At 48.8% G+C, this 12,500-nt stretch overlaps 1 protein-coding gene across 4 annotated transcripts in view; it reads left to right on the top strand.

Moving 5' to 3' along the window:
* Positions 1-10,989, top strand: part of LOC133977117 (PWWP domain-containing protein 2A-like) — a 16,890-nt gene extending 5,901 nt beyond the window's left edge. Inside the window, exons 3-4 of one of the 4 annotated variants that reach the window (XR_009924910.1) lie at positions 10,059-10,621; positions 10,726-10,738. Coding sequence is in view for 1 of the 4 variants with exons in the window: in XM_062415253.1 (XP_062271237.1) it covers positions 10,059-10,083 (25 nt within the window). In the remaining 3 variants the exon portion in view is untranslated. Of the gene's footprint in view, positions 95-10,058 lie in introns of those variants that run through there. The other 3 variants (XR_009924911.1, XM_062415253.1, XM_062415252.1) reach the window with 3 other exon arrangements.
* Positions 10,990-12,500: the final 1,511 nt, after the last annotated feature.

Here is a 12,500-nt window from a genome sequence, read left to right as displayed (position 1 = left end):
CCGAAGCGGCGCCGTAAGTCTTCGACGTCCTCCTCTTCCTCCTCCTGCTCCTCCTCCTCCTCCGTCTTCTCTAAGACGGTTTCCAAGTGCTCGCTCCCCGACGGCCGGACGGTGTGCGTGGGCGACATCGTCTGGGCGAAGATCTACGGCTTCCCGTGGTGGCCGGCGCGCGTGCTCGGCATCACGGTGGCGCGGCGCGGTGATACGGGTCTGGCGGTGCGGCAGGAAGCGCGCGTTTCCTGGTTCGGTTCCCCGACCACTTCCTTCCTGCCGCTCTCGCAGCTGTCTCCTTTCCTCGAGAGCTTCCAGTCGCGTTTCGACAGGAAGAGGAAAGGTCCGTACCGCCGCGCCATCGCCGAGGCCGCCAGCGCCGCCAAGCAGCTGACGCCTGAAGTTCGGGCGCTGCTCACGCAGTTTGAGACGTAGCGAACGCCCCCCCCCCCCCCCACAGGAAGGGCGAGGAACCGTCTGTCAGAGACTCATACAGACGGAGGCGGGGCTTCTCAGGGCGGAGGGGCGGGGCCTCAGTTCCTTACAGGGTCAAGGGTCAAACCGCCACATTCACAGGTTCACTGTTATGATGTCACAGTGATGTCATAGTGATGTCATCAGCAGGAAGTAGTAAGATTTCCAGAAAGCAGATTTAGTTTCCAAACCTTCGTAGAGCAGCGATTAAACCCGAACCCGTCTGCAGCTTCTCGTCAGAATTTAAACGCCGGTTGGATTTCGGGACTTTTTTTAGTCGTTTTTAATTTCAGGTCGAATCCAATCGGACTCGTTATCATCGTTAGTTTGATCAGTAATTAATTTATACTGAATAAAATGTAATTGACACTTATCCTGCTCTGGCTGTTGCCATGGTGACTGATGTTAAACCTGCTTTCTGGAATCAGCTGCATCATGGGAAATGTAGGAGCTAAACTACTGAATCAATAATAAAGGGTCCAGGTGGCCTCTGGTGTCTGTGCTAAGCTAAGCTAAGCTAGCACACAGCTGATTGGTTGGTTAGAATGATCAGTGATGACGTGATTGGCAGCGGCAGTGTGTGAAACCCGCGTGTCACTTCCTGTTGTGATTGTTCTGTCCAAACTGAGGCCCGTGGCCCAAACAGGGTCGGAAGCTGAGTGACAGCGGTCCAGACCCAAGAATTGATCTGATTGGTTCATAGCTACTGAACGACCCCCCACAAGCCAATAGGAGCGCACTACAGTAACCACGGAAACAGTGTTGATCAATCATTCTGATCAGGTATTAAACGTCTGAGGCTGCTGATTGGCTCGTTAACAGTATTTTGATCGGGCTGCTGTGTTCAGCCAATCAGAGCAAGCCTCACACCTGCAGACAGGTGAGACCCTGACAGCTGCTCCCTGATGATGATGAAGGTGATGATGAAGGTGTATTTTCCCTCTCTGCTGTCGTAGTTTCGCCTGTCGGACTCTTTTTACCGTCTGTTTGCAGATCAGAGATCTAAAACTGTTTGGACTAAATAACAGACGAGTCGACTGTGTACATGTTTTTTTTTTTCTGATGTTTTAAAAATTAATAAACTGTCAAATTTCTCTTTGAATCGTCGTCATCTCGTTCTTCTTCTCGGCTTTGCTGCAGATTTTCTCACCTGCAAACAGATTAAATGGTAAATGAGTCTGCAGAGATGTTTTTGCCCAAAACATCAGCAACGAGAAAATCTTTCATGTTTCTGTTTATTTGTAGTTCTGACCTTTGACCCCTGAACCCTGAAATCCTGAAACCACCTAAAACATGTTGCTGATTTTAGGAAAAAACATCTCTGATCATCAGAGTGGGAAAATACCAGCAGGTACTGGCTAAATACCGGAGCGTAGAATCAGCTACCGGCTAAATACTGCAGCGTAGAATCAGCTACCGGCTAAATACCGGAGCGTAGAATCAGGTACCGGAGCGTAGAATCAGGTACCGGCTAAATACCGGAGCGTAGAATCAGGCACCGGCTAAATACCGGAGTGTAGAATCAGGTACCGGCTAAATACTGGAGCGTAGAATCAGGTACCGGCTAAATACTGCAGCGTAGAATCAGGTACCGGCTAAATACCGGAGCGTAGAATCAGGTACCGGAGCGTAGAATCAGGTACCGGCTAAATACTGCAGCGTAGAATCAGGTACTGGCTAAATACCGGAGCGTAGAATCAGGTACCGGAGCGTAGAATCAGGTACCGGCTAAATACTGGAGCGTAGAATCAGCTACCGGATAAATACCGGAGCGTAGAATCAGCTACCGGCTAAATACTGCAGCGTAGAATCAGCTACCGGCTAAATACCGGAGCGTAGAATCAGGTACCGGATAAATACCGGAGCGTAGAATCAGGTACCGGAGCGTAGAATCAGGTACCGGCTAAATACTGCAGCGTAGAATCAGGTACCGGCTAAATACTGCAGCGTAGAATCAGGTACCGGCTAAATACCGGAGCGTAGAATCAGGTACCGGAGCGTAGAATCAGGTACCGGCTAAATACTGGAGCGTAGAATCAGGTAACGGCTAAATACTGCAGCGTAGAATCAGGTACCGGCTAAATACCGGAGCGTAGAATCAGGTACCGGAGCGTAGAATCAGGTACCGGCTAAATACTGGAGCGTAGAATCAGCTACCGGATAAATACCGGAGCGTAGAATCAGGTACCGGATAAATACCGGAGCGTAGAATCAGGTACCGGCTAAATACCGGAGCGTAGAATCAGGTACCGGATAAATACCGGAGCTTAGAATCAGGTACCGGAGCGTAGAATCAGGTACCGGCTAAATACCGGAGCGTAGAATCGGGCACCGGATAAATACCGGAGCTTAGAATCAGGTACCGGCTAAATACCGGAGCGTAGAATCAGGTACCGGCTAAATACTGGAGCGTAGAATCAGGTACCGGCTAAATACCGGAGCGTAGAATCAGGTACCGGAGCGTAGAATCAGGTACCGGCTAAATACTGCAGCGTAGAATCAGGTACCGGCTAAATACCGGAGCGTAGAATCAGGTACCGGCTAAATACTGGAGCGTAGAATCAGCTACCGGATAAATACCGGAGCGTAGAATCAGCTACCGGCTAAATACTGCAGCGTAGAATCAGCTACCGGCTAAATACCGGAGCGTAGAATCAGGTACCGGATAAATACCGGAGCGTAGAATCAGGTACCGGAGCGTAGAATCAGGTACCGGCTAAATACTGGAGCGTAGAATCAGGTACCGGCTAAATACTGCAGCGTAGAATCAGGTACCGGCTAAATACCGGAGTGTAGAATCAGGTACCGGAGCGTAGAATCAGGTACCGGCTAAATACTGGAGCGTAGAATCAGCTACCGGATAAATACCGGAGCGTAGAATCAGGTACCGGCTAAATACCGGAGCGTAGAATCAGGTACCGGAGCGTAGAATCAGGTACCGGCTAAATACTGGAGCGTAGAATCAGCTACCGGATAAATACCGGAGCGTAGAATCAGGTACCGGATAAATACCGGAGCGTAGAATCAGGTACCGGCTAAATACCGGAGCGTAGAATCAGGTACCGGATAAATACCGGAGCTTAGAATCAGGTACCGGAGCGTAGAATCAGGTACCGGCTAAATACCGGAGCGTAGAATCGGGCACCGGATAAATACCGGAGCTTAGAATCAGGTACCGGCTAAATACCGGAGCGTAGAATCAGGTACCGGCTAAATACTGGAGCGTAGAATCAGGTACCGGCTAAATACTGCAGCGTAGAATCAGGTACCGGCTAAATACCGGAGCGTAGAATCAGGTACCGGAGCGTAGAATCAGGTACCGGCTAAATACTGCAGCGTAGAATCAGGTACCGGCTAAATACCGGAGCGTAGAATCAGGTACCGGCTAAATACTGGAGCGTAGAATCAGCTACCGGATAAATACCGGAGCGTAGAATCAGCTACCGGCTAAATACTGCAGCGTAGAATCAGCTACCGGCTAAATACCGGAGCGTAGAATCAGGTACCGGATAAATACCGGAGCGTAGAATCAGGTACCGGAGCGTAGAATCAGGTACCGGCTAAATACTGGAGCGTAGAATCAGGTACCGGCTAAATACTGCAGCGTAGAATCAGGTACCGGCTAAATACCGGAGTGTAGAATCAGGTACCGGAGCGTAGAATCAGGTACCGGCTAAATACTGGAGCGTAGAATCAGCTACCGGATAAATACCGGAGCGTAGAATCAGGTACCGGATAAATACCGGAGCGTAGAATCAGGTACCGGCTAAATACCGGAGCGTAGAATCAGGTACCGGAGCGTAGAATCAGGTACCGGATAAATACCAGAGCGTAGAATCAGGCACCGGATAAATACCGGAGCTTAGAATCAGGTACCGGATAAATACCGGAGCGTAGAATCAGGTACCGGATAAATACCGGAGCATAGAATCAGGCACCGGATAAATACCGGAGCTTAGAATCAGGTACCGGATAAATACCGGAGCTTAGAATCAGGGACCGGATAAATACCGGAGCTTAGAATCAGGTACCGGCTAAATACCGGAGCGTAGAATCAGGTACCGGCTAAATACCGGAGCGTAGAATCAGGTACCGGCTAAATACCGGAGCGTAGAATCAGGTACCGGCTAAATACTGCAGCGTAGAATCAGGTACTGGCTAAATACCGGAGCGTAGAATCAGGTACCGGAGCGTAGAATCAGGTACCGGCTAAATACTGGAGCGTAGAATCAGCTACCGGATAAATACCGGAGCGTAGAATCAGCTACCGGCTAAATACTGCAGCGTAGAATCAGCTACCGGCTAAATACCGGAGCGTAGAATCAGGTACCGGATAAATACCGGAGCGTAGAATCAGGTACCGGAGCGTAGAATCAGGTACCGGCTAAATACTGCAGCGTAGAATCAGGTACCGGCTAAATACTGCAGCGTAGAATCAGGTACCGGCTAAATACCGGAGCGTAGAATCAGGTACCGGAGCGTAGAATCAGGTACCGGCTAAATACTGGAGCGTAGAATCAGGTAACGGCTAAATACTGCAGCGTAGAATCAGGTACCGGCTAAATACCGGAGCGTAGAATCAGGTACCGGAGCGTAGAATCAGGTACCGGCTAAATACTGGAGCGTAGAATCAGCTACCGGATAAATACCGGAGCGTAGAATCAGGTACCGGATAAATACCGGAGCGTAGAATCAGGTACCGGCTAAATACCGGAGCGTAGAATCAGGTACCGGATAAATACCGGAGCTTAGAATCAGGTACCGGAGCGTAGAATCAGGTACCGGCTAAATACCGGAGCGTAGAATCGGGCACCGGATAAATACCGGAGCTTAGAATCAGGTACCGGCTAAATACCGGAGCGTAGAATCAGGTACCGGCTAAATACTGGAGCGTAGAATCAGGTACCGGCTAAATACTGCAGCGTAGAATCAGGTACCGGCTAAATACCGGAGCGTAGAATCAGGTACCGGAGCGTAGAATCAGGTACCGGCTAAATACTGCAGCGTAGAATCAGGTACCGGCTAAATACCGGAGCGTAGAATCAGGTACCGGCTAAATACTGGAGCGTAGAATCAGCTACCGGATAAATACCGGAGCGTAGAATCAGCTACCGGCTAAATACTGCAGCGTAGAATCAGCTACCGGCTAAATACCGGAGCGTAGAATCAGGTACCGGATAAATACCGGAGCGTAGAATCAGGTACCGGAGCGTAGAATCAGGTACCGGCTAAATACTGGAGCGTAGAATCAGGTACCGGCTAAATACTGCAGCGTAGAATCAGGTACCGGCTAAATACCGGAGTGTAGAATCAGGTACCGGAGCGTAGAATCAGGTACCGGCTAAATACTGGAGCGTAGAATCAGCTACCGGATAAATACCGGAGCGTAGAATCAGGTACCGGCTAAATACCGGAGCGTAGAATCAGGTACCGGAGCGTAGAATCAGGTACCGGCTAAATACTGGAGCGTAGAATCAGCTACCGGATAAATACCGGAGCGTAGAATCAGGTACCGGATAAATACCGGAGCGTAGAATCAGGTACCGGCTAAATACCGGAGCGTAGAATCAGGTACCGGATAAATACCGGAGCTTAGAATCAGGTACCGGAGCGTAGAATCAGGTACCGGCTAAATACCGGAGCGTAGAATCGGGCACCGGATAAATACCGGAGCTTAGAATCAGGTACCGGCTAAATACCGGAGCGTAGAATCAGGTACCGGCTAAATACTGGAGCGTAGAATCAGGTACCGGCTAAATACTGCAGCGTAGAATCAGGTACCGGCTAAATACCGGAGCGTAGAATCAGGTACCGGAGCGTAGAATCAGGTACCGGCTAAATACTGCAGCGTAGAATCAGGTACCGGCTAAATACCGGAGCGTAGAATCAGGTACCGGCTAAATACTGGAGCGTAGAATCAGCTACCGGATAAATACCGGAGCGTAGAATCAGCTACCGGCTAAATACTGCAGCGTAGAATCAGCTACCGGCTAAATACCGGAGCGTAGAATCAGGTACCGGATAAATACCGGAGCGTAGAATCAGGTACCGGAGCGTAGAATCAGGTACCGGCTAAATACTGGAGCGTAGAATCAGGTACCGGCTAAATACTGCAGCGTAGAATCAGGTACCGGCTAAATACCGGAGTGTAGAATCAGGTACCGGAGCGTAGAATCAGGTACCGGCTAAATACTGGAGCGTAGAATCAGCTACCGGATAAATACCGGAGCGTAGAATCAGGTACCGGATAAATACCGGAGCGTAGAATCAGGTACCGGCTAAATACCGGAGCGTAGAATCAGGTACCGGAGCGTAGAATCAGGTACCGGATAAATACCAGAGCGTAGAATCAGGCACCGGATAAATACCGGAGCTTAGAATCAGGTACCGGATAAATACCGGAGCGTAGAATCAGGTACCGGATAAATACCGGAGCATAGAATCAGGCACCGGATAAATACCGGAGCTTAGAATCAGGTACCGGATAAATACCGGAGCTTAGAATCAGGGACCGGATAAATACCGGAGCTTAGAATCAGGTACCGGCTAAATACCGGAGCGTAGAATCAGGTACCGGCTAAATACCGGAGCGTAGAATCAGGTACCGGCTAAATACCGGAGCGTAGAATCAGGTACCGGCTAAATACCGGAGCGTAGAATCAGGCACCGGATAAATACCGGAGCGTAGAATCAGGAACTAAGTCCTGACAGGTTCAGCTATTGGTTAGATAAATATTAGATATTATCTCATTTTTAAATCATTTAATTCTCAATGGAAATAGGAAGTCTCATTTACAGTTAGAAAGATTGTTTTCACTTTAAGAGTCGATCAAACAGAACGATAAAATATATCAGAAATAAATAGTTAAATTAATACGAATTAAAAATCAATAAAGAAAATAATCAAACACAGTGAAACAAAGTGTTCAGATGCTCCAGCAGCTATAAACCAGTTCCACAGCTGCAGGTCAAACTGGTTCAACTGGTCAGAGAGACACTGTGGAGTCAGACTAACCCTAACCCAGCTGCTGCAGATGTTTCTGAGCTCTAACCCAGCTGCTGCAGATGTTTCTGAGCTCTAACCCAGCTGCTGCAGATGTTTCTGAGCTCTAACCCAGCTGCTGCAGATGTTTCTGAGCTGTAACCCAGCTGCTGCAGATGTTTCTGAGCTCTAACCCAGCTGCTGCAGATGTTTCTGAGCTCTAACCCAGCTGCTGCAGATGTTTCTGAGCTCTAACCCAGCTGCTGCAGATGTTTCTGAGCTCTAACCCAGCTGCTGCAGATGTTTCTGAGCTCTAACCCAGCTGCTGCAGATGTTTCTGAGCCCTAACCCAGCTGCTGCAGATGTTTCTGAGCCCTAACCCAGCTGCTGCAGATGTTTCTGAGCTCTAACCCAGCTGCTGCAGATGTTTCTGAGCTCTAACCCAGCTGCTGCAGATGTTTCTGAGCTCTAACCCAGCTGCTGCAGATGTTTCTGAGCTCTAACCCAGCTGCTGCAGATGTTTCTGAGCTCTAACCCAGCTGCTGCAGATGTTTCTGAGCTCTAACCCAGCTGCTGCAGATGTTTCTGAACCCTAACCCAGCTGCTGCAGATGTTTCTGAGCTCTAACCCAGCTGCTGCAGATGTTTCTGAGCTCTAACCCAGCTGCTGCAGATGTTTCTGAGCTCTAACCCAGCTGCTGCAGATGTTTCTGAACCCTAACCCAGCTGCTGCAGATGTTTCTGAGCTCTAACCCAGCTGCTGCAGATGTTTCTGAGCTCTAACCCAGCTGCTGCAGATGTTTCTGAGCTCTAACCCAGCTGCTGCAGATGTTTCTGAGCTCTAACCCAGCTGTTGCAGATGTTTCTGAACCCTAACCCAGCTGCTGCAGATGTTTCTGAACCCTAACCCAGCTGCTGCAGATGTTTCTGAGCCCTAACCCAGCTGCTGCAGATGTTTCTGAGCTCTAACCCAGCTGCTGCAGATGTTTCTGAACCCTAACCCAGCTGCTGCAGATGTTTCTGAGCGTTTCCTGAGCAGCAGGTCACAGAAGCATGGACCCACATTCATCTGATTTCTTCTTTAAAATCCTTGAAATTATTCATTAAAACATGATTTACAAACTTAAATCAATAGAAACTAAAAGTCATAATAACTGTGACTAAGGCCTTCATGAGTCATTGCTTTCATTAATTCATTAATTCATAATAATTAATTGGACTTTGTCACTATCCTGAGAAAAATGTATAAGGGTTAGGGTCAGGGGTCAGGGTTAGGGTTATTATGTGTTGCCATGGCTCCAAAAGAAAAGAAACTCATTATAAATCCAACTTTAAACTTATGTTGAATACAATGAATATTTAAAATAATGATCAATTGAAAACATTGTCAATCACATATTAAATTAAATGATAATGTTTCTCATTATATGTAAATATGTCAATATATTAAACATCAATACTTAACCCCTAGCTCCTAACCCCTAGCCCCTAACCCCTAGCTCCTAACCCCTAGCTCCTAGCCCCTAACCTCTAATCCCTAGCCCCTAACCTCTAATCCCTAGCCCCTAACCCCTAGCCCCTAACCCCTAGCTCCTAACCCCTAGCCCCTAACCTCTAATCCCTAGCCCCTAACCCTTAGCTCCTAACCCCTAGCTCCTAGCCCCTAACCCCTAGCTCCTAACCCTTGGCCCCTAACTCCTAGCCCCTAACCCCTAGCTCCTAGCCCCTAACCCCTAGCTCCTAACCCTTGGCCCCTAACCCCTAGCCCCTAATCCCTAACCCCTAGCCCCTAACCCCTCAATCTCTAACCCCTAGCCCCTAACCCCTCAATCTCTAACCCCTAGCCCCTAACCCCTAATCTCTAGCCCCTAATCCCTAGTCCCTAGCCCCTAATCTCTAGCCCCTAATCCCTAGCCCCTAACCCCTAGCCCCTAATCTCTAGCCCCTAACCCCTAATCTCTAGCCCCTAATCCCTAGCCCCTAACCCCTAGCCCCTAATCTCTAGCCCCTAACCCCTAATCTCTAGCCCCTAATCTCTAGCCCCTAATCTCTAGCCCCTAATCCCTAGCCCCTAACCCCTAATCTCTAGCCCCTAATCCCTAGCCCCTAACCCATAATCCCTAGTCCCTAGCCCCTAATCTCTAGCCCCTAATCCCTAGCCCCTAACCCCTAGCCCCTAACCCATAATCCCTAGTCCCTAGCCCCTAATCTCTAGCCCCTAATCCCTAGCCCCTAACCCCTAGCCCCTAACCCATAATCCCTAGTCCCTAGCCCCTAACCCATAATCCAAATAAAATAGAACAGCTGCTGTTTACACTCAGAGGAGTATCGTCTTTATAGAGGAAGAAACAGTGGTAATATGAATATGCTGATGACATCATCAGTAACACCTGTCTCTCTGATGACATCATCAGTAACACCTGTCTCTCTCTGTGATGACATCATCAGTTACACCTGTCTCTCTCTCTCTGATGACATCATCAGTAACACCTGTCTCTCTCTGTGATGACATCATCAGTAACACCTGTCTCTCTCTCTCTGATGACATCATCAGTAACACCTGTCTATCTCTGTGATGACATCATCAGTAACACCTGTCTCTCTCTCCGCAGCGCCACGTCTCTGAAGAGCTGCTGAGAATCCTGAGCTGTGATTGGCTGAGAGTCTGTGGGCGGAGTCAGAGCGGCCGATGATCAATCAATCAATGATTAATAATTATTTAAATGAAGAGTTTATATTTATAATGAGCGTTTCCATGGAGATCAGATCAATTACAGGTTTATGTTGCGTCCTCCAATCAACACACTGATTAAGCAATCATCGACCAATCAGTGAACAGATTAACTTTTTATTTTTTATGTTGATGCTGAGTTTTCCCATTTTTTCTGACACACCTGAACACTCCTAAACCTGGGGACAGACAGGTAGAGATAGACAGGTGAGACACACAGGTAGAGACAGACAGGTGAGACAGACAGGTAGAGACAGACAGGTGAGACACACAGGTAGAGACACATGTGAGACACACAGGTAGAGACAGACAGGTGAGACAGACAGGTGAGACAGACAGGTAGAGACACATGTGAGACACACAGGTAGAGACAGACAGGTGAGACACACAGGAGAGACAGACAGGTGAGACACACAGGTAGAGACAGACAGGTGAGACAGACAGGTGAGACAGACAGGTAGAGACAGACAGGTGAGACACACAGGTAGAGACACATGTGAGACACACAGGAGAGACAGACAGGTGAGACACACAGGAGAGACAGACAGGTAGAGACAGACAGGTGGAGACACACAGGTAGAGACAGACAGGTAGAGACAGACAGGTAGAGACACACAGGTAGAGACAGACAGGTGAGATAGACAGGTAGAGACAGACAGGTGAGAGAGACAGACATGTAGAGACAGACAGGTGAGACAGACAGGTGAGACAGACAGGTAGAGACAGGTGAGACACAGGTGAGACACACAGGTAGAGACACAGGTGAGACAGACAGGTAGAGACAGACAGGTGAGACACACAGGTAGAGACAGACAGGTGAGACAGACAGGTGGAGACAGACAGGTAGAGATCAGGGTCAGAGTGACATCACTACAGAAAGATTGTTTCTGGTCTGAACTGGTTTAAACGTTTTATTCGTCGTCGTCTCAAAGACATTTTTTTATTTCTCTGATGTGAAAATGATGCAAATATGTGAAGAATCATATTATTATTATTGTTATTATTAATATTAATGTAATAAATGTAATTATTGTAATATTCTGTACAAACTGCAGATGATAAATGCAATAAAAATGTTGCATGTGTGAAATAAATTTGCTCATTTTCGACATGTGACGATTTATTTCCTGCACGTGCTCAGAAGGTTACTGTGACCCGTTCACTGTGACCCGTTAGGATCAATAATCAGTGATTAGCTCTCTGCTGCATCAGCTGACACACAGGTGAGAAGTCTGTGTCTGTGTGTGTGTGTGTGTAATGGTTAATAAAGTTAACCTCTGCGGACTTTCACCTGAAATACACACAGTCACACACACACACACACACACACACACACACAGTAACACTCACACACACACACACACACACAGTAACACACACACACACAGTAACACACACACACACAGTCACACTCTTCAGTAGCTGTTTGGTTGTCGAGGAAGTCGGACGGCTGGAGCTGAAATGGAAGACGACTTTAAGGTAAACTGATTATTCATCATTATGTTGCTGGGACAGGTAGCAGGTGGACAGGTGAGCAGGTAGACAGGTGGACAGGTAGCAGGTGAACAGGTAGCAGGTGGACAGGTAGACAGGTGAGCAGGTGGACAGGTGAGCAGGTGAACAGGTAGCAGGTGGACAGGTGAGCAGGTAGACAGGTGGACAGGTGAGCAGGTAGACAGGTGGACAGGTGGACAGGTAGCAGGTGAACAGGTAGCAGGTGGACAGGTAGCAGGTGAACAGGTAGCAGGTGGACAGGTAGCAGGTGGACAGGTAGCAGGTGGACAGGTGAGCAGATAGCAGGTGAGCAGGTGGACAGGTAGCAGGGGAACAGATAGCAGGTGGACAGGTAGCAGGGGAACAGGTGAGCAGGTGGACAGGTAGCAGGTGAGCAGGTAGCAGGTGGACAGGTAGCAGGTGGACAGGTGAGCAGATAGCAGGTGAACAGGTAGACAGGTGAACAGGTAGCAGGTGGACAGGTGAGCAGATAGCAGGTGAACAGGTAGACAGGTGAACAGGTAGCAGGTGGACAGGTAGCAGGGGAACAGGTAGCAGGTGGACAGGTGAGCAGATAGCAGGTGAACAGGTAGACAGGTGAACAGGTAGCAGGTAGCAGGTAGCAGGGGAACAGGTAGCAGGTGGACAGGTAGCAGGTAGCAGGTGGACAGGTAGCAGGTGGACAGGTAGCAGGTGAGCAGGTAGCAGGTGAACAGGTAGCAGGTGAACAGGTGAGCAGGTGGACAGGTAGCAGGTGGACAGGTAGCAGGTGAACAGGTAGCAGGTGGACAGGTAGCAGGTGAGCAGGTGAACAGGTGAGCAGGTGGAC

The sequence above is a fragment of the Scomber scombrus genome, unplaced genomic scaffold (assembly GCF_963691925.1).
Source record: "Scomber scombrus unplaced genomic scaffold, fScoSco1.1 SCAFFOLD_102, whole genome shotgun sequence".
NCBI classification, from domain to species: Eukaryota; Metazoa; Chordata; class Actinopteri; order Scombriformes; family Scombridae; genus Scomber; species Scomber scombrus.
Note: the sequence above shows the minus strand (reverse complement) of the source record. Positions and strands in the feature narration are given on the sequence as shown.